This window comes from Pseudophryne corroboree, chromosome 1 (genome assembly GCF_028390025.1).
Source record: "Pseudophryne corroboree isolate aPseCor3 chromosome 1, aPseCor3.hap2, whole genome shotgun sequence".
NCBI classification, from domain to species: Eukaryota; Metazoa; Chordata; class Amphibia; order Anura; family Myobatrachidae; genus Pseudophryne; species Pseudophryne corroboree.
This window is the reverse complement of record NC_086444.1, coordinates 177,316,799-177,338,573: the sequence shown is the minus strand read 5'-3', so window position 1 is coordinate 177,338,573 and position 21,775 is coordinate 177,316,799. Positions and strand designations below refer to the sequence as shown.

Genomic DNA, 21,775 nt, shown 5'->3' with positions numbered 1-21,775 from the left:
TTACATTTCCTGCAAGCAGGATTGTCTATGGGCCTAAAATTGTGGTCCATTAAAGTTCAAATTTCGGCCTTATCAATCTTCTTCCAGAAGGAATTGGCATCAGTGCCTGAAGTACAAACTTTTGTCAAAGGTGTACTACATATACAACCCCCAATAGTGCCTCCAGTGGCACCGTGGGATTTGAACGTAGTTTTGAATTTTCTCAAATCTCATTGGTTTGAGCCTCTAAAATCGGTAGATTTAAAATACCTTACATGGAAGGTAACCATGCTATTGGCCCTGGCTTCAGCCAGGAGAGTTTCAGAGTTGGCGGCTTTATCATACAAAAGCCCATATCTGATTTTCCATTCGGACAGGGCAGAACTGCGGACACGTCCTCATTTTCTCCCTAAGGTGGTTTCGGCTTTTCACTTGAACCAGCCTATTGTGGTGCCTGCGGCTACTAGCGACTTGGAGGACTCCAAGTTACTGGACGTTGTCAGAGCATTAAAAATATATATTTCAAGGACAGCTGGAGTCAGAAAATCTGACTCGTTGTTTATATTGTATGCACCCAACAAGATGGGTGCTCCTGCGTCTAAACAGACGATTGCACGTTGGATCTGTAGCACAATCCAACTTGCACATTCTGTGGCAGGCCTGCCACAGCCTAAATCTGTAAAGGCCCACTCCACAAGGAAAGTGGGCTCATCTTGGGCGGCTGCCCGAGGGGTCTCGGCATTACAACTTTGCCGAGCAGCTACGTGGTCAGGGGAGAACACGTTTGTAAAATTTTACAAATTTGATACTCTGGCTAAGGAGGACCTGGAGTTCTCTCATTCGGTGCTGCAGAGTCATCCGCACTCTCCCGCCCGTTTGGGAGCTTTGGTATAATCCCCATGGTCCTGACGGAGTCCCAGCATCCACTAGGACGTTAGAGAAAATAAGAATTTACTTACCGATAATTCTATTTCTCATAGTCCGTAGTGGATGCTGGGCGCCCATCCCAAGTGCGGATTGTCTGCAATACTTGTACATAGTTATTGTTACAAAGATCGGGTTATTACTATTGTTGTGAGCCATCTTTTCAGAGGCTACTTCGTTTTTTGTTATCATACTGTTAACTGGGTTCAGATCATAAGTTGTACGGTGTGATTGGTGTGGCTGGTATGAGTCTTACCCGGGATTCAAGATCCTTCCTTATTGTGTACGCTCGTCCGGGCACAGTACCTAACTGAGGCTTGGAGGAGGGTCATAGGGGGAGGAGCCAGTACGCACCATGTGATCCTAAAAGCTTTATTTAGATGTGCCCTGTCTCCTGCAGAGCCCGCTATTCCCATGGTCCTGACGGAGTCCCAGCATCCACTACGGACTATGAGAAATAGAATTATCGGTAAGTAAATTCTTATTTTTCCCGTTCTATTACCAAGCTAGCCTTTATAACACAGATTGTAATTTCTACATATGTACACTATTTATTAGGCTGTTTATTGTAAGGGTTTTGTTATTGTTCAGAAATCTAGTGACTTGCTTGAGACGAGAGCCAGTAGGCGGCAGCTAATTGGTAGTGGTGCCTCTTAGAACAATCCACCTGTGCTCAGCCAGGATATGGTAAAACAGTTGCCATCATTTATATGTAAAAGTAAAGGTGTAGGCCTTTGCTATAGTCTTTAGTCTTGTTAGGTTTCGCCTAGTAACATCACAGCCTGTTAGAACAAAGTATACACTAATTGCATGTAGCTAAATGAATATTGAAAGAAACATGGATGTATTTTTAGGCCGACCCAGTGGAGTTTACAAATCATATTCCCTACCACATGTACACACATACACACTAGGGTTATCTGTCAGAAGCCAATAATCCTACCAGTATGTTCTTGAATTGTGGGAGGAAATCAGAATACCCAGAGGAAACCCATAAAAACACAGGACGAACACACACATTCCGCATCGATAGGGACTCAAACCCAAGACCTGAGTGCTGTGAGGCTACAGTGCTGCCCAGTTGGAAGTAGTTGGTCCCTGAAATGTGTGTACCCTGTGTGTAAAATAATGTCACTTAACTACAACCAAAAGTTGATACAATATCACGGCTAAAGAAATATGGGCTGGATAAAAACGTGTAAAAAATAAAATATATATATATATTAGAAGAATGAAACTATTATATCCCACCATTCCTGAATTGCAGACTTGCCAGGGCTGTCTACTCTCTAGTTGAAATTATTGCTGAAGGGACTTTACGGTTACTTTTTATTTTCTATGGAATTTTAACATAGTAAAGGTAAGTATTGGCGTTTATAACAAAAGTAATTGTTTATTAGCAAAGTACACATATGTAATAAACCGTTGCACCAGTCGGCATTCAACTTTTATTGTTCCAGTCCAAGTTAAGGTGCTGATGCTGATATATAGTGTACTTTTGCTGTCCAGTTAGTACATTGTAAAGACTTATTATTATTATTATCCTTTATTTATATGGCGCCACAAGGGTTCCGTACATATGCACATAATCAAAACAGGAAAACAGTGACTTACAGTTGAAGACAATATAGGACAAGTACAGGGTAACTAAGCATAACTACACCAGTAAACGACATAGAGATAAGTTTCAAGGTGGCCAGAAAACTGCGGGATTTGGGCAGTTGAAGATTATTAAATTAAGAAAAGGATAAGCACATGAGGGAAGAGGGCCCTACTCGTGAGAGCTTACATTCTTAAATTGACAATAAGTCACTGGTTGCTATGCCGATACAAATTCACATCTGATTGTGATCATTCTGACGGTGAAGCTAATAGGATGATAAGTGCTTTTGAGCAGGTATGTAATCAACGCCCAACTGTATTGCTGCCCCCTGGATCGTGCTGTTGGGTAATCGGGCCACACCACCAGATCTTGCAGATTTGGCTAAATTCTTGTGTTGAGTTCTAACCGGAATAGGCGATATTAGGCTTTATGATATACAGAATAAATAGAGCATGCCATATAAGCATGTTTGCAAAAGAATGTTACTGTTTTTTTACTTACTGTGGAATGTCTATTAATCTCTGAACGGTGGAGTTTTTGATGTCAGCACTTGTAATGAGTTCTGTTTTCTAAAACGCTCGCTAGACAATAGGAAGACATCAGTGAACACATTGCGGTGCCACTCACCTATTGAAACCTCATTAGTATAATGACTTCTTGATGTTACATCAATGTGCTTTATTTATAAAATATTGAGCAAATTAAATTGTCTATACTATGAAAAGAGAAGGAGGGAAGCCACTCAATTACAGGTGTAGCAAACAAAAACATTCCTAATTGCACCAATAAATTTCAGGTCCCCTGCTCTGTGCGGCAGAGATATGCGATGCCTGCCATTACTGCTCATGCTGTGCCAGTAATGTCATCAGCAGTCCGTTGTCAGATCTCGTTATTTATCTCTAGCCCCTACCATCTCGTGTGGCCTTTTCATTAGCTCTGGCGTTTCTGCACTAAACATAGGGTGTGTTTAGAAATGAATATGTAAGCTGTACACCTGTGCAATATGAGGCTATGCACTACTTAAATCCACTAAGGTAGATGGAGAAGACTTATGTGCATATTATATGATCACTTAATGCTTAATGTCCTGGTTACCAGCCTGCACTGTGCAGTAGAAGCATGTTATTGATCTAGCTGTTAGGGGGCTGTAGCTGGTGCACTGAATACAGGTCTGCTGCTGTACAATTACTGGGAGGTGTGGTTTGCGAACAGTAGGACACTATCCTTTTACATGTGAAACCAAAATACAAATGGGATTTCTTCTGCGCTGGTTTCTGTTATTATTTTGACATTAGTTACTGTATTTTGCTTACAGTATTATGGTCTTTGTAAGACGACTATTGAGTACAGTGTTACTGAGCATTATAAATAGTCTATAGCATGCATTCTGAATTCCATATCTATAACAAGTGTTCAGTGACCAGATATTTCACAAGAAATTATTTAAATGTAAGTGTTTTACATAGATACATGTATGGGCAGCTTAAGCCTTCATGACACATTGCATGTTTCCAGTTTATCCCAGTGATGACACTGGTAAAGTAGACGAGGCCCTAAGTAACCCCCCAAAAATATAGTTAGTTTTTATTATTATTATTTATTATTATTATTATTCTTTATTCTTCTTCTTATTATTATTATTATTATTATTAATAATAATAATAGATGAAAATATGATTACATTAAATCATTATTATTATTATTATTATTATATATTTATTTTTAAAAAAAATATGTCCATTTAAATGGACAAGGCATTGTAAAGGGTTAAGAGCTTTAACCCACTTGTGAGAGTTTCTCTGGTCTGTTTATAAAGAGGTTAGAACACCCATTTAATATGTTATGGAATATGTTGTTATGAAATTTATTAGCGTAGACAGTAGTTGCACGTGTTGCGATGGGCTTTGTCTATAATGAGGCACTTGTGCACTCCCTATGTTTGGAACAAATGTTTCAGGAAAGGCTGTAATATCTGCAAGATATCTATGGCAGTTATTCCATACGTGTTAATGACTTTGTTTTATTTATAACTTGTTGGTACTCTTTCAGCCTCATTGCCTTGTAATTGCTACATAAAGCCCTATGTGTAGTTGACCTGTGGCTCTCCAGTTGTTGGCAAACTACAAGCTCCGGGATGCTGTGCAAGTTAATAGAACTCTGATCCATATGGCTTTTCCTCTATGCAGCATAAATCCACATGTACTTGAGAAAAGCCCCAGAGGGATCAGGGATTTCTGTCTCCCTTCCGTGTGCGCTCTCTGAGGAATGCCAAGCACCCGTGTAAAATACCAGTGACACCATGCCTACCTTCCTACAGTGTTTAAGAAGGAATGCAAACTGCATGTTATACAGAATGAATTCTCTGAATATGGACTCCAAAACTAGCCTTACATGAAATGAGGCTCAATGACCTTTATTAGTGTGTAATGCGTCCTTTTAAACAATATTTGTGGTGCATATATTTCACACATTATAGGATTTGCTTTCATTTAGCAACTATTTTGTTTGATTAATCATTTTGTTAATTGAGTTTTTGACGGTTTATTAAATAGTTAACCCACCTCCTCTCGCACCTGATGATGATCGCAGTGGGCAGGAAATGTCAGTGTGTTTCTGAGAGTGGCGACTCTTCTGACAGGATGGCAATTTCTAGTAAAACACTGTTACTTTCTATGGTGGAGATATATGAAGCAGTGAAAAGAGTGGAGAGATGAGCCATTGGAGAAGTTGCCCATGGCAACCAAACAGCTGCTACCTATGATTGGTTGCTATGGACAACTTCCATACTCTTTTTTTTCACTGTTTCATCCATCTCCCGGAGTATTTTATTATATCTGCTGTTCTCAGAAATGTACACTGTAATTACGTTATCTGCCAAAATATGCCAAAGAGATCATTTTCTATTGTCACATTCTTGTTTTGCACAAATTTGCTGTACTATCCTGTCCGTGCTGTAGCCATGTTTGTAGACCTGAAGATTTTGCTGCCCGCATATAGACAGGACTGTTCTGCTGTACTGCTCCTGGATGATGGTTCTATAGACAAGCCTTACTAACAGCAGTATTTTGCTTTCTTTCAGAGTGCTGCTGCTGCGCCCAGTCCTGTTTTAGGAAATATGCCCACAGGGGACGGGATGCCAGTGGGCCCGGTTCCTCCTGGATTCTTTCAGGTATGCACAGACTAAACATCAACACGAGGACGTAGACTGTAAATTCTACTAATAACATACTCTCTTCATCAGCTGCGGCAACATTTTATATTGTTAGACTGCAATAGATAGAGCGTTACATGTAAGAAGTGCTAACTTTCCTTATTCCGGATCCTTTTAGAAGACTCGCATAATACTCGGCTAAGTTTGCAGGCCAGCTCAGGAGAATTTAATGAGAACCTCCGTAATGCTGTAATAATTAAGAATAGGTCAGAGCTTTTTTGATTATCTTAAGAAGGGTTGGTGAATATTCTAGTGTCATGCCATAACCTTGGTTAGATTACACATCTATGTAGTTACTTCAACATGAACTTGAATGATCAAAGCCATTATCTCATTGATGAAACGTATAATCTTTCACCCAGAGAGTCTAATAATATATTGCACTTGGCCAAACAAAGGTAGGAATTACCATCAAATTATGTTACAGCACCCTTTGGGGGTAGGGAATGACTTACCACAACACATTCTGTACCGGTTATATTTATCCCCATTCCCTGCTGGGTACAGTATTGTAAATCTGCGTTTTGTAAGGGTCTGGGACTCCAGGTCGACAACAAAAAGGTCGACGCCAATTGGTCGACGTGGACAAAAGGTCGACATGGAAAAAGGTCGACATGAGTTTTTTATGTTTTTTTTGTGTCGTTTTCTCCGTAGAGTGACCGGGAACCCCAATTAGTGCACCGCGTCCCCTCGCATGGCTCGCTTCGCTCGCCATGCTTCGGGCATGGTGCCTCCGCTTTGCTCGGCACAGATTACCGTTCCAATCGTAGTCCACGTGGATCGTTAAGTATGAAAAGGTTCCAAAAAAGAAAAAAAATGTGAAAAACCCATGTCGACCTTTTTCCATGTCGACCTTGTTCCTGTCGACCTTGCCCACGTCGACCTTTTGTCCATGTCGACCTAAGGTGTGTCGACCAATTGGCGTCGACCTAAGGTGTCGACCTTTTTGTTGTCGACCTGGAGTCCGGATACCGTTTTGTAAACTGTTCCTCAAGGACAGTGGTTCTCAAACGGTGTCCCGTGGCACCCTGGGGTGCCTCAGGACGCTTTCAGGGGTGCCTTTTGAATTGATTGGTGGTCCAGGACCAATTTAAATTGTTTATGGTCATTGTGATAAGCAAAACCAGTGCTGGTGGCTGACAATCATAAAATATATGGACAAACAGAAGCAAATCCTGTCCCCACATAACACACAATTTACTTAATTTAATATTTATTTAAAAGTTTCTCAATAAGAAACTTTTTTCATAGGGGTGCCATGGAAACACATTCTGATACTTAGGACTCCGTGATTCAAAAAAGATTGGGAACCACTGCACTAGGATGTTTTTCATATCTCATATCTGAGGCGCATGTGTGTTATTTACAGGTACCTTTTGTGGACCACTGTAGTTCTTGCCTCTGTTTGTACAATGGACAATGTAATGCCAAAATACTGTATTCAAGGGTGATATAACCCTCAAAGTGGTTTGGTTGATAGCTGTGTCACATTGATAAATAGACCTGCCACTATTGCATACAGAGCAGAAGCTGCTCTAATATCTAAAGAGTCCCACTGAAAACTGTGGCTCCCATATAATGGGGACGTTGCAGTCTGTTATAAGGATTTTATAACTTTTAATGTTTTAGCTGTATGTGCCCATCTGCAACTGGTAATAAATCTAATGAAGAATAGAATGCATACAAAGGAATCATTTATGAAGTCAAAACTTGAAAAGAGGTCCTCCAATCTTTGAATGTATCCACTAAAAGTAAATGTTTTTTCTTGTTTGTGTTTTTGTTTTTCTTTTTTTGTTCTGATAAAATAAGATTTTACTCACCGGTAAATCTATTTCTCGTAGTCCGTAGTGGATGCTGGGCGCCCGTCCCTAGTGCGGATTGTCTGCAATAATTGTACATAGTTATTGTTTAATAACGGGTTATTGTTATGAGCCATCTGTTGAGAGGCTCAGTTTTGTTTCATACTGTTAACTGGATATGGTATCACATGTTGTACGGTGTGATTGGTGTGGCTGGTATGAGTCTTACCCGGGATTCAAAATCCTTCCTTATTGTGTCAGCTCTTCCGGGCACAGTATCCTAACTGAGGCTTGGAGGAGGGTCATAGTGGGAGGAGCCAGTGCACACCTGGTAGTCTAAAAGCTTTCTTTTAGTTGTGCCCAGACTCTTGCGGAGCCGCTATTCCCCATGGTCCTTTCGGAGTTCCCAGCATCCACTAGGACGTTAGAGAAATATTTTTTTGGTAATCCTCGAGACAGATACTCAGATTTGACATGAGTTGTGTAGCAATGCATATAATAGAGCTTTTTAAGGGAGTTTATATTATGCAAACACTAATACATTCAAGTTGCCTAATGGTGGATCACTCCAAGTCAAACCTTGCGTTATTTTAAGTTACAGCTAAACACCTAACACAAACATATTCCTTATTCTGCAATGGCTTTTGTATTCTAAACAAATAACCATTCCAATTCCATTGGCAAAAACCTGTCTCCTGCAGAAACTGGGGCATGTGCGAGAGCAAAATTGGGACATTGGGGTATATGCAATTCACGGCGAATCGCGGCAATTTTTCGCCATTTTTTAATTCGACTAAATTCGCCAGGTGAATTCCGGAAGGTGGCTTCCGGAATTCACCATATTCAATGAAAAACGGATTCGCCAGAATCGCGGGCGAAAATCGGCCGATTTGGCGGATTTTGCCGCGATTTTAAAAACCGGGAAAAACCCGGAAAAAAAATGGCGTGGGGTCCCCCCTCCAAAGCATAACCAGCCTCGGGCTCTTCGAGCTGGTCCTGGTTCTAAAAATGCAGGGGAAAAATTGGGCAGGGATCCCCCGTATTTTTAAAACCAGCACCGGGCTCTGCGCCTGGTGCTGGTGCCAAAAATACGGGGGACAAAAAGAGTAGGGGTCCCCCGTATTTTTAACACCAGCATCGGGCTCCACTAGCTGGACAGATAATGCCACAGCCGGGGGTAACTTTTATGCCGTGCCCTGCGGCCGTGGCATTAACTACCCAACTAGTCACCCCTGGCCGGGGTACCCTGGGGGAGTGGGGACCCCTACAATCAAGGGGGCCCCCCCCCAGCCGCCCAAGGGCCAGGGGTGAAGCCAGAGGCTGTCCCCCCCCATCCAATGGGCTGCGGATGGGGGGGCTGATAGCCTTTTGTGATAATAAAAAGATATTGTTTTTTCCATTAGTACTACAAGTCCCAGCAAGCGTCCCCCGCAAGCTGGTACTTGGAGAACCACAAGTACCAGCATGCGGGAGAAAAACGGGCCCGCTGGTACCTGTAGTACTACTGGAAAAAAAATACCCAAATAAAAACAGGACACACACACCGTGAAAGTAAAACTTTATTTCATACGCCGACACACACATACTTACCTATGTTGATACGCCGACTGCCACGGTCTCTGACGATCCGAGGTACCTGTGAAAAAATTATACTCACCTTCCAGCGTCCAGAGGTACATCCAGGTCCAGAGATAATCCACGTACTTGGCAAAACAAAAAAACGAATACCGGACTAGAAAGGGGTCCAATGCTTTCACATCAGACCCCTTTCTCCCGAATGCCGGAACATCACGTGACTCCTGTCACTGAAGTCCCTTCAGCCAATCAGGAAGCGCTACTTCCGTGGCGCTCATCTGATTGGCTGTGCGCTGTCTGTGACGTGACAGCGCATCGCAAAGCCGCTCCATTACTTTCAATGGTGGGAACTTAGCGGCTAGCGGGGGGGTCACCCGCCGGTCAGCCGCTGACCGGCGGGTGACCTCACCGCTAGCCGCTAAGTTCCCACCATTGAATATAATGGACTGGGCTGTGCGATGCGCTGTCTGCTCAGACGCACAGAGCCAATCAGATGAGCGCAACGAAGTTGCGCTTCCTGATTGGCTATAGAGACCTTTCTGTGACAGCTGTCACTGACAGGTCTCTCTGCATTCGGGGATAGGGGTCCCATGTGTCAGCATGGGACCCCTTTCAGTCCGTTTGGTCGGGTATTTGCGGTTTGTTATTTTCTACAAGTACGTGGATGTATCTCTGGACCATGGCTGAGGTGAGTATATTGATCTTTTTTTTCAGGTACCCCTGGATTCTACATGGAGAAGAGGACCGATGTCGGCGTGTGAACATAGGTTTGTATGTGTGTGTCGACGTAAGAAATAAAGTTTTACTTTCACGGTGTGTGTGTCCTGTTTTTATTTGGGTATTTTTTTTCCAGTAGTACTACAGGTACCAGCGGGCCCGTTTTTCTCCCGCATGCTGGTACTTGTGGTTCTCCAAGTACCAGCTTGCGGGGGAGGCTTGCTGGGACTTGTAGTACTACTGGAAAAAACAATATCTTTTAATTATCACAAAAGGCTATCAGCCCTCCCATCCGCAGCCCATTGGATGGGGGGGGACAGCCTCGGGCTTCACCCCTGGCCCTTGGGTGGCTGGGGGGGGGGACCCCTTGATTGAAGGGGTCCCCACTCCCCCAGGGTACCCCGGCCAGGGGTGACTAGTTGGATATTTAATGCCACGGCCGCAGGGCACGGCATAAAAGTGACCCCCGGCTGTGGCATTATCTGTCCAGCTAGTGGAGCCCGATGCTGGTGTTAAAAATACGGGGGACCCCTACTCTTTTTGTCCCCCGTATTTTTGGCACCAGCACCAGGCGCAGAGCCCGGTGCTGGTTTTAAAAATACGGGGGATCCCCTGTCAATTTTTTCCCCGCATTTTTAGAACCAGGACCAGCTCGAAGAGCCCGAGGCTGGTTATGCTTTGGAGGGGGGACCCCACGCAATTTTTTTTTCGGATTGTACCGTTCCAGCAATAAAAAAAAATAATAATAATAATATTTAAAAAAAATTATAAATAATATTTGTGCCTCCAAAAAAAAAAAAAAAAGTACCTAATCCCTTCTAATATAAATAGATCTGCTATTCCCAAAAAAAAAAACACAAAAAAAACCATGTTTAAATTTTTTTTATTTGTTTTCACCCTCCAAAGTGTGGCGGATTGAAAATGACGAATTTGCTGTCTAAAAGCACTGCTGTCGAATTTCCAAACTTGAATTGAATATGCTTTGGTCGAATTGCAGCACTTATATCATTGCAGAAAAGTCGAATTTGCAAAAATTCGAATTTCAAAAAGTCGAATTTTGAAAGTCCGTTTTTTGGTCGGAAAGCACTGAATTGCATAGGCAAATTTTTTTTTTGGTCGAAAATGACCCGAAATTCGACAATTTCGGGAATTCGACCGCAATTGCATATACCCCATTGTCTTTCTTTGAACACATGTAAAGAATTGGGCTCCGAAAGTATTCATTTGTAAAAATGTTTTAATAATGGGATAGACCCCTCCCGGTCTGCCTGTCCAAACTTACTCCAAGTAAAACCGGGTGTGGTTCATCAAATCGACAGTGTCTAGGTCGACAATGTTTAGGTCGACCACTATAGGTCGACAGTCACTAGGTCGACATGGATGGAAGGTCGACAGGGTTTCTAGGTCGACATGTGCTAGGTCGACAGGTCTAAAGGTCGACATGAGGATTTATTTATTTTTGTGTCGTTTTCTTCGTAGAGTGACCGGGATCCCAAATTAGTGCACCGCGTCCCCTCGCATGGCTCGCTTCGCTCGCCATGCTTCGGGCATGGTGCCTTCGCTCCGCTACCGCTTCGCTCGGCACACTTTACCGTTCCAATCGTAGTCCACGTGGATCGTTAAGTATGAAAAAATTCAAAAAAAGAAAAAATGTGAAAAACTCATGTCGACCTTTAGACCTGTCGACCTAGCACATGTCGACATAGAAACCCTGTCGACCTTCCATCCATGTCGACCTATAGTGGTCGACCTAAACATTGTCGACCTAGACACTGTCGATCTTCAGACCGGATCCCGTAAAACCAGCTCCATCCCCTGTAGTTACTCCCCTCGTGTTACTCATCACTTGGTATTCACACCATGAAAGTACTACAAAGTAGCAAAGGCAAAATTCCTAGATATTTTACAACCTCTATTAACCTCTATTTAACTTGTCCGAACAACGGTTTAAGGTTGCTGCTTCCAAACAGGATTGGCTTTTCAGCTTTCCTAAAACAAGACAATAACTTATGTCTCAGTTAATAAATCACAACAACCTTTTCAGTATCTTGTAATCATATTATTATGCTGCACTTTTCCTCTCTGTTAGTAATTAGAGTTGTGTACCAGCTAAGACACATTGCACTAATAAAGGGTAGTGAAACATGAGCAATATCATTCTGTACACATCTCGATATACACAGACCGACACTACAAGCATGGGAGACCTCACCAGATATACGATGTGCTGAGTACTTGATTATTGTCCAGAAAACTACAGACTGTAGACTTTAATGTACTGAGCCAGCATCCTGAACTTCACTGCAGGTGAGGAGCTGTATTATTTGACATACTATTTACTGTGGGGGCCCAGGGTCGACTATGTTGTGGGGCCCAATCAATGAAATGGCCCCTTAAGCCCCCCAACATGGCCACAGTGGCCCCCCTGTTGCCACTCAGTGCCCCACCCAGTGGTCCCACCCCCATGCCTCCTGAGTACTCCCCTCACAGCCAGCTTAGAGCAGAGTGGCTCTTGAGTTTGAGAATCAGTGGCACAGAAGTGTTGTCACGTGATGCTGATCGCTGATGAGGGGACTCATACAGTCTGTCTGCATACAAAATCATACAAAATGCAGAGCCGGAGCAGTCTCAGTATGGGAAAAGGTGACACTGTGTGGGCACCCCAGGGTAGACCGCCCCTGTTAAAGTGGTCCCTGGATCTCTGACAAAGACCATTAATTGGAGACCTGCTTAAACTAGTTGGCCGCAACCAAATGAAATTTAAAAGTGGGTTAGGCTTAGTCTTAGATTATGCATATACATGGATGCTTGCCCTGTTTCTGGGTTCCGCTCTGTTCCTCTGACATTGAATTTAGATTAGTTTAGATTTAAACACATTGGTTTCTATGGTAAATGGTAAAATAATAATCTATGGTAGGATTTCTTATCTCCAGTTCCAAACTCTCCCCGACATGTCATTTGAATTTGGCTGGGTCAGTCATTTTCCCACTTGTAACTATGGGGACCAAAGTTGAGAAATCCTGGACCTGTGTACATATAACGTATTTGAACATTTGTTTGCATAGATTATATAAAGATCGCCTGCCCTCCAACTGTACCTTTTTGGCTGGTACATTATCATTGTTTTATGGGCTGTACCAGTCAAAAGGAGCTTTGTACCAGGTTCAGTGTCTCCGTAGTCCCATATAATTATATGACAGCGCCGCAAGATATGCCCCTTTACCTATGGTCACGCCCAATTTTCTGTTTTGTACCCGTTTCCTGCTCTGCAATGTTGGATGGCATGAGATCGTTCACTACATCTTCAGCTGGGCACACATATTACTGATCACTTGGCTGATCGGATTAAACGCTCATGATCAACTGAGTATTGTATAGCTTGACCCCCGTACACGGATTCAGTATGGGATCCCGGCAGTCAGGAGACCGATGAGCAAGCCCCCATACGGGCTCGCTGTACTCACCATGCTTTGCGCCGGGTGGCGAGCTTTGCTCGCCACACTATTCTATTCCCCCTCAGGTGGTAGCGAGATCCACCACCTGAGGGAAAACATTGGACTTCTATCGGGATTCCGGGCGCCGGCATTTACACACCTGTCGGGATTCCAGCATCTGGATCATGAACGTATATTGACCACATCCCCCATACACATTGTACTACAAATAGCTCAGTGTGTGTGTGTTCCTCTATGGGATCAGGAGGTCGTCAGTTTAAATATTAAACTGCACATAAGATGTGACCTCCAGATCCAAGAGTTGCCGGAGCGCTGTAAGATGTTTATCAGCTAACGCTCCTGTATACACACCTCTACAATTGTCAGACCAATATCTGGTGATCGGGACGGCGATTATATAGGCGTGCACCCAGCATTATATGCAGCCAAAATTGCCTGATTGCTTCCTTCTCTGTAAAAAATGACTTCCTTGATTATTACACATGTAGTTGGTGTTATTATTACACTAAGTTGGTGGGTGTAAAAGTGACAAATACTACAAGATCAAGCTTTACTATCTTAACCATTCCTTTAACATCAAAACCGTTACTTACGTGACACTGCCATATTTCTGTGAAATGCCACACCTACCTCTAGTCACTGATGTACTGTCCTATTAGCAGCTGTACAAAATGTTCCCTTCCTTTATAGTTCACGTGTCATGGTTTGTTTTCTTTTTCAATACATGTAAAATGGTTCTACTCCTCTCTATACAATACATGGAAATAAGCAATCTGTCACTTAGTTCATTGGTGAATGGTTATAATATGTAATCCGTATAAACAATGCTATGGGAAGAGTGCTGTTTCAGTTCTGCACCACAGGGTCAGGTCCATATGAGCTCCCAGCAAATCCAGAGCTAAGCTTTCACCCTTGTAGCAAGGGAATCATATTCTGTATTGCTGTACACAGGAAACAAATACAAATGATAGAAGTTTCACAGCCATGCTTTTATAGGGTTATATACCATCATTTTCCAAGCTAGATGTAGTTGTTGGGAAGCCAAAGAGAATTCATTATTATGCCAATAGGTTGCCACCTTTTACAGGGGATCCGGTCTGAAGATCGACAGTGTCTAGGTCGACAATGTTTAGGTCAACCACTATAGGTCGACAGTCGCTAGGTCGACAGGGTCAGAAGGTCGACATGTTCTAGGTTGACAGGTCAAAAGGTCGACATGAGTTTTTCAAAAAAAATTCTTTTGTTTTACTTTTTCATACTTAACGATCCACGTGGACTACGATTGGAACGGTAATCTGCCCAAAGCATGGTGAGCGAACACTGTGCACTAATTGGGATTCCCGGTCACTCTACGAAGAAAACGACACCAAAAAAACGCATGTCGACCTTCTGACCCTGTCGACCTAGAACATGTCGACCTTCTAACCTAAATATTGTTGACCTAGACACTGTCGATCTAATGATCCACACCCCTTTTACAGGCCTTAGGGGGAAAGTGTATCTTTTATAAAATTGTATTCCAATGTCTCCTAAATTATTATCGTTAGTACTCAGGCCAGAATCTAACTAGTGCTTAATTATTTAGGTGTCACCGTTAACTACTGTGCTTAACATGACATGAGCTCCAGTTATTACAGTTTTATGAGCCAATTCAAAGAATAGTGCAATTAACATATCTTCTCTTGCAGACATGATTGACAGATCCTTATTTAATGACGGCTATTTCCGAACATGCAGTGCTTATAAACTAGAATGCATAAATGAGACACGAGCCAATGTTATGATAGACCTTACAATACTGAACACCCCCATCACACCCTTACCTTACGGATCTGGCCTGTCATTGCTATTTTCCCATCTCGTATTTTATCTAGAACGCTTTCAACATAAGACTTACAGTTGTATCTTTTTTTTTTTTATGCTTATTACTTACACTGTATTGAAAAGTTATGTTACTACTATCCAATTTGATTTAGTGATATTAAAAAAATAGTAGAAGTATAAAAAAAAAATTGTTAATAGTAACATCAGACTATTTAAGCCACCGAGTAACGTCTTGGCCAAATATGCCACGCAAGTCCGTTCCTCAGAAGTTTGTGAACAACTGTTCTAGCTATTTTACCAGGGATAAAATTGGTTCTATAGGGAGAACTGTGAAAGAAGTTTAGTAGCTGAAGTTTAGGAACTGTTGGATATATGCCCTACAGCTTTTACCTTCGTTTTAAGACAGACTGAAAAATGACTGTATTTTTCTCCCTGGAACATAAAGACTGGATGCACAGTGTGATGCAATTCTGCTCTACAGCAGATATAGTATCAGAGATCCTCAAGATAAGGACGATTCTTCCAACTGGAACAATTTTTTTTTTTTCAACTTCACCAAGCAATATGGATACATTGATCAAAACCTCTACCCATATTACTGTGGGTGAATTGTTCATAGTGATAGGATATATATATATATATATATATATATATATATAGATATATATATATATAATCCTCCAGAAATCTGCCTTGTCTAAAGATATCCTGCAACTCCAGTTACCATTTTTGTTCAGCTTTAAAATCGAGACATAAATATATGGATGCTGGCAGTAGCAATATGTTTCAGAAACCAGACGTCGATTACTGCTGTTCTAGACTGGCTCTGGTTATTGATGTCACATAGCTGGACAAGCTTATTTAGGCTAAGTACACTACACACCAATATTTGCTATCTGTTATTTAATGCATGTTAAAGTAAAAACAAATGGAAACATTTTTATTTTGTCAAAACGCAAATAGGTGCGACCTAATTTCAGATAAATTAACTTTAATTTAATGTTTTTAACGTACTTAACTGCGTTGAAAACATCCTAAACGCAAAGGTTTAATGGCAGTGTGTGCATAACCTTACTGGTTTGACTGCTCTTTGACCATGTAAAAAACGAAGTCAACAAAGGTTATAATCAAGTATTGCTATCAAGGAAAAGCAGAACTTTTCTGAATGTTACGCAGGAGCAGATTCTCACATTTTTGCCATCCATTTAAAAATTATAACATTTTGGTAAATAATCTTGATTGAAAAATACAATGCACGACCCCGGTGTTTCCAACAAAAAGTAAAATAAGTGATGAGGTTAAAAATAGAGAATAATGTTCGCTCATGTATGTAGTGCCACCTAGTGGAATTGATAGGCTAAAACATCATTTACACATTCAAGAAAAGGTTTTTTGGATGGAATAAGAGTAACATTTTGTTTACAAAAGAACATTTTATACGTAACAAGTTTGGTTATCATTTTAACGTAAGAGATCAATGAGATTTCCCTCCATGAAAAGAAAGGTGCTGTTCTTCTTCATCTGAGCACTTTATGGACATCTAACTATTTATGTATGTCTTATTAAATAGTGCTGTATATGAGGTGACCCATTTTTTTGGTGCATCAAGTGGATACATATTGGCACACTATGCTGTGATACCATGCAAAAGAGATTTAACCATAGAATTACATTTCCTGCCAGAATATATTAACTAAAGTCCATTTCTAATGATGTTCCTGATTTTATTACTCTCTAGGGCCTTCCAGGCTCACAGTTATCACCGCACGCACAGCACCTACCTCACAACCTCAGCAATTCCATGATAGGAACCCACAGTCAGGTAGGAGGCCACACACAAATGTTTCTTCCACCAGGAAGGGCAGGCTATGTCTAGTCCCTCACAGGTGGATTGTTGCCACATAAAGTTCAGACTTGATGATAAATGTATAGATTTACCAAGACAAAATTTTCCTGTGAAGTTATACTTACGATAAATACCTGTAACATCATCTACATATGGAATGCAGCCGTGAAGATACAGTATGTGCTTGATAAGCAGCCTGTCCTTTTAGTGCAGTATATTGAATGTAAGCAGCCATTTGATTGGTATCTATGGTTTGCAGCACATTTGGGCATGTAAAGCTGTTTTAATAAGCCAAGTATCTCAAGATTGTTCTGAGCATAGTGGACCAGTACTGAGGGTAATTTATAAATCATATTTAAGTCTCTTCCACTCTGTCCCACTATCCTGTCCTATTCAGCTATTTTAGGTTAATAGACTTCATACATTAATACAGAGCTGTAGACTGCAGATCTGTTCTGCATGGTAAACTTTGTATATAAAACTTTTACATCCCAAAAATTCAAACACATCTGAATTTTCTGACCTGAAAATTCAAAACAAATTTAAAAATACATATTGCCTCTTTTTAAAATGAATTATACGTTATTTAAATAATTGTGTGTCCCTTTCTTGTCTTTTAGCCTTTCATGTCCCCTCGGTATCCAGGTGGTCCACGGCCTCCCTTAAGAATACCTAACCAGGTGACTCAAGCTTTACCTCCCATACTAATATGATGGTACAGTCCTATACTCAGCTTTGTGTAACAAACCTGTTTATTTGTCAAGGCACTCGGGGGTGTTCCTGGAAGCCAGACATTACTTCCCAGTGGGATGGACCCTTCAAGACAGCAAGGTGAGAACGGAGTCTAGTTTGACTATATTTCATACGGTAATTCCCAGCAGCATCAGCCTGGTTAAAGTTGTACAGCATGCTGTATTTATATGATCTATTTCCAAGAGCAGAGAATCATGACGGATGTTCCACAGTGCAGCTCACTCATCCTGACAGCTGTGTCTGTTACAGAAAACTCCACATTGATACTGCGTAAATGATTGTTACTTACATGCTCATGGACGCCCTAATTTAGAAATGTCTTCAGAACTATCACTAGAAGACATCATCCTAAAAGGAACTACACCTGAAAAAATATATTTGTAATACTCACAAATGACAAAATGATCCGTAGTCAAGTATCAACATTATCTTAAACACTTTTCCCCCCTTTACTCATTTTTTAAATGTTTTCCCTCTGTCCCATGTCCCCTTTGTCAATGGCTGCAAAAGTTCAATTCAATGTATATCTGCACCTTGCTTTCATCACTAAGGCTAGCAGTTACTTGATTACCAATAGCATTTGTAATCACTAAGATGATCAGTTACTTGATTACCAATAACATATGTTTTGGAAGAAAAGTCATGAAACTACATTTCCTTACATGAATACTGCTACTTAATCCAAAGCAGTTTGCGCAATGGTTGTTTCAGCTCTTGCTGGAGACTGTTCCAATTGCTTATACCCCTGTACTTTTTCTTGCCTACACATCTACAGATCCCCAACACTGGACCAGAGCATAAACACTTGTGCCATGTGCAGAAACATTATTAAATATACTGTTGGTTGTTTGATCTCAGAACAGTAAATTGTTACATGATTCATATACTGCACACAGAGCAATGACTAAAGACAGAAAACATATTGATGATAACGGATACTTCACTGATAGTCTGAAAGAATCTATTCACAAACACATTTTTAAGGCACACTAAGCCATTATTATTTTTAAAGCAGTCACTTGGGTTTTCTACCAAAGGAGAGGGGCCTCTTTATCTCTGACCTCCATGGTCAAGAGATTCTTATGGACATAATTCTTAAGACCTCCATAGTTGGGTGGTGGGGATCCTTTTAATCTAGGTTCCTTTCCCTAGAGGTTATGCCGTCACAATGGGAGAGCCATGGAGGTATTTAGGGTATTGGCTGTACCAATGCCCCACCCACTGTAAAATCCAAGTGCCAAAGAACAAGTTAAGTGCCTCATACGATAATTAACTGTAAGGGTAATGTATTGCAATGCAAAGTGTCATCCTTGAGATTTTCAGTAATCTCTGGTTCATGCACAGTAGCACCTCGGGCTTTCCAACTTTTATCACAAGGCAACTTTTCTATGATGAAGGGTTTCCAAGCAATCCTAGGACAGTACTTTACTTGGCTGTAGTGTTAACGCAGAGGAGCTATCACCATCCAAGGTCCTGGCTCTGCTGCATACTGCAAGATGACCTTCCCTACTTCCATATACAATGGAAATATAACATGCCCTATAGCTTACACTTTTCTTATAAGAGGGATCAGACTAATATTAAGACAAATTAGTTGTTTTATTATAATTCACGTGTTGGTGGATTATAACAATCTTTTTAATAATGTTTTTACCTTTTTAGGACATCCAAACATGGGAGGGCCAATGCAGAGAATGAGTGGCCCCAGGGGAATGGTCCCTCTTGGCCCGCAGGTATGTAGTTTATTTGCTGTAACTATAATAGATAAATGGGGGTAGATTTGTTTGCATATGTTAAGCTACAAGTTCTGTAATGCTCTGCAAGCCTCAGAGTAGTCTCTGGCAGTTGAAAAACTGTATTTCTTAGGGGATGTCCCTAATTGACATTTTTTTTTTTTTTATTATTATTATTATTATTATTATTACTGATATCAAGCCTAGTTATATTTGGTAACCACTGTTTGTGCATAGAGCATTTTAAAGTTCTCAAAACTGTACGTTCAAGACTTCAGTGCCCAATTTTGATATCTGTATTGCTATCCAATCATGTGCTGAGACTCTGCAACAATGTTTCTCTAACGTCCTAGTGGATGCTGGGGACTCCGTCAGGACCATGGGGAATAGCGGCTCCGCAGGAGACAGGACACAAAAGCAAGCTTTTAGGATCCCATGGTGTGTACTGGCTCCTCCCCCTATGACCCTCCTCCAAGCCTCAGTTAGGTTTTTGTGCCCGTCCGAGCAGGGTGCAATCTAGGTGGCTCTCCTAAAGAGCTGCTTAGAAAAAGTTTTTAGGTTTTTTATTTTCAGTGAGTCCTGCTGGCAACAGGCTCACTGCATCGAGGGACTTAGGGGAGAGATTTTCAACTCACCTGCGTGCAGGATGGATTGGAGTCTTAGGCTACTGGACATAGCTTCAGAGGGAGTCGGAACACAGGTCACCCTGGGGTTCGTCCCGGAGCCGCGCCGCCGATCCCCCTTACAGATGCTGAAGATCGAGGGTCCGGAAACAGGCGGCAGAAGGCTCTTCAGCCTTCATGAAGGTAGCGCACAGCACTGCAGCTGTGCGCCATTGTTGCTACACACTTCACACTGAACGGTCACGGAGGGTGCAGGGCGCTGCTGGGGGCGCCCTGGGCAGCAATATTTAATACCTTCTTATGGCAAAGGAATACATCACATATAGCCATTGAGGCTATATGTATGTATTTAACTCAGGCCAGATACCTCAAAACCCGGGAGAAAAGCCAGCCGAAAAGGGGGCGGGGCTTATTCTCCTCAGCACACAGCGCCATTTTCCTGCTCAGCTCCGCTGTGAGGAAGGCTCCCAGGACTCTCCCCTGCACTGCACTACAGAAACAGGGTAACAAAGAGAGGGGGGGCACATTTTGGCGATATTTATATATTTAAAGCGCATATAGCAGAAACAACACCTTTTAGGGTTGTTTATATACATTTATAGCGCTTTTGGTGTGTGCTGGCAAACTCTCCCTCTGTCTCCCCAAAGGGCTAGTGGGGTCCTGTCTTCGATAAGAGCATTCCCTGTGTGTCTGCTGTGTGTCGGTACGTGTGTGTCGACATGTATGAGGACGATGTTGGTATGGAGGCGGAGCAATTGCCGGTAATGGTGATGTCACCCCCTAGGGAGTCGACACCGGAATGGATGGCTTTAGTTATGGAATTACGTGATAATGTTAGTACATTACAAAAGTCAGTTGACGAAATGAGACGGCCGGAAAACCAGTTAGTACCTGCTCAGGCGTCTCAGACACCGTCAGGGGCTGTAAAACGTCCCTTACCTCAGTCAGTCGACACAGGTACCGACACAGATGAATCTAGTGTTGACGGTGAAGAAACAAACGTATTTTCCAATAGGGCCACACGTTATATGATCACGGCAATGAAGGAGGCTTTGCAGATCTCTGATACTGCAGGTACCTCAAAAAGGGGTATTATGTGGGGGGTGAAAAAACTACCTGTAGCTTTTCCAGAATCAGAGGAATTGAATGACGTGTGTGATGAAGCGTGGGTTAACCCCGATAGAAAACTGCTAATTTCAAAGAAGTTATTGGCATTATACCCTTTCCCACCAGAGGTTAGGGCGCGCTGGGAAACACCCCCTAGGGTGGATAAAGCGCTCACACGTTTATCAAAACAAGTGGCGTTGCCGTCTCCTGATACGGCCGCCCTCAAGGATCCAGCAGATAGGAGGCTGGAAACTACACTGAAGAGTATATACACACATTCTGGTGTTATACTCCGACCAGCAATAGCCTCAGCCTGGATGTGCAGTGCTGGGGTAGTGTGGTTGGATTCCCTGACTGAAAATATTGATACCCTGGATAGGGACAGTATTTTATTGACTTTAGAGCAATTAAAGGATGCGTTTCTTTATATGCGAGATGCTCAGAGGGATGTTTGCACTCTGGCATCGAGAGTAAGTGCGATGTCCATATCTGCCAGAAGAAGTTTATGGACACGACAGTGGTCAGGTGATGCGGATTCCAAAAGGCATATGGAAGTATTGCCATATAAAGGAGAGGAATTATTTGGGGTCGGTCTATCGGATCTGGTGGCCACGGCAACTGCCGGC

General features: G+C 42.1%; 1 protein-coding gene across 4 annotated transcripts in view; it reads left to right on the top strand.

Annotated features, from left to right (window-relative positions):
- Window positions 1-21,775, top strand: part of SSBP2 (single stranded DNA binding protein 2) — a 385,422-nt gene that overhangs the window by 333,347 nt on the left and 30,300 nt on the right. For 3 of the 4 annotated variants that reach the window (XM_063963929.1, XM_063963931.1, XM_063963928.1), the window contains exons 5-9: window positions 5,586-5,675; window positions 16,826-16,909; window positions 17,554-17,613; window positions 17,698-17,764; window positions 19,349-19,419. In XM_063963929.1, the coding sequence (XP_063819999.1) occupies window positions 5,586-5,675; window positions 16,826-16,909; window positions 17,554-17,613; window positions 17,698-17,764; window positions 19,349-19,419 (372 nt within the window). The remainder of the gene's footprint in view (window positions 1-5,585; window positions 5,676-16,825; window positions 16,910-17,553; window positions 17,614-17,697; window positions 17,765-19,348; window positions 19,420-21,775) is intronic. The other variant, XM_063963930.1, reaches the window with a different exon arrangement.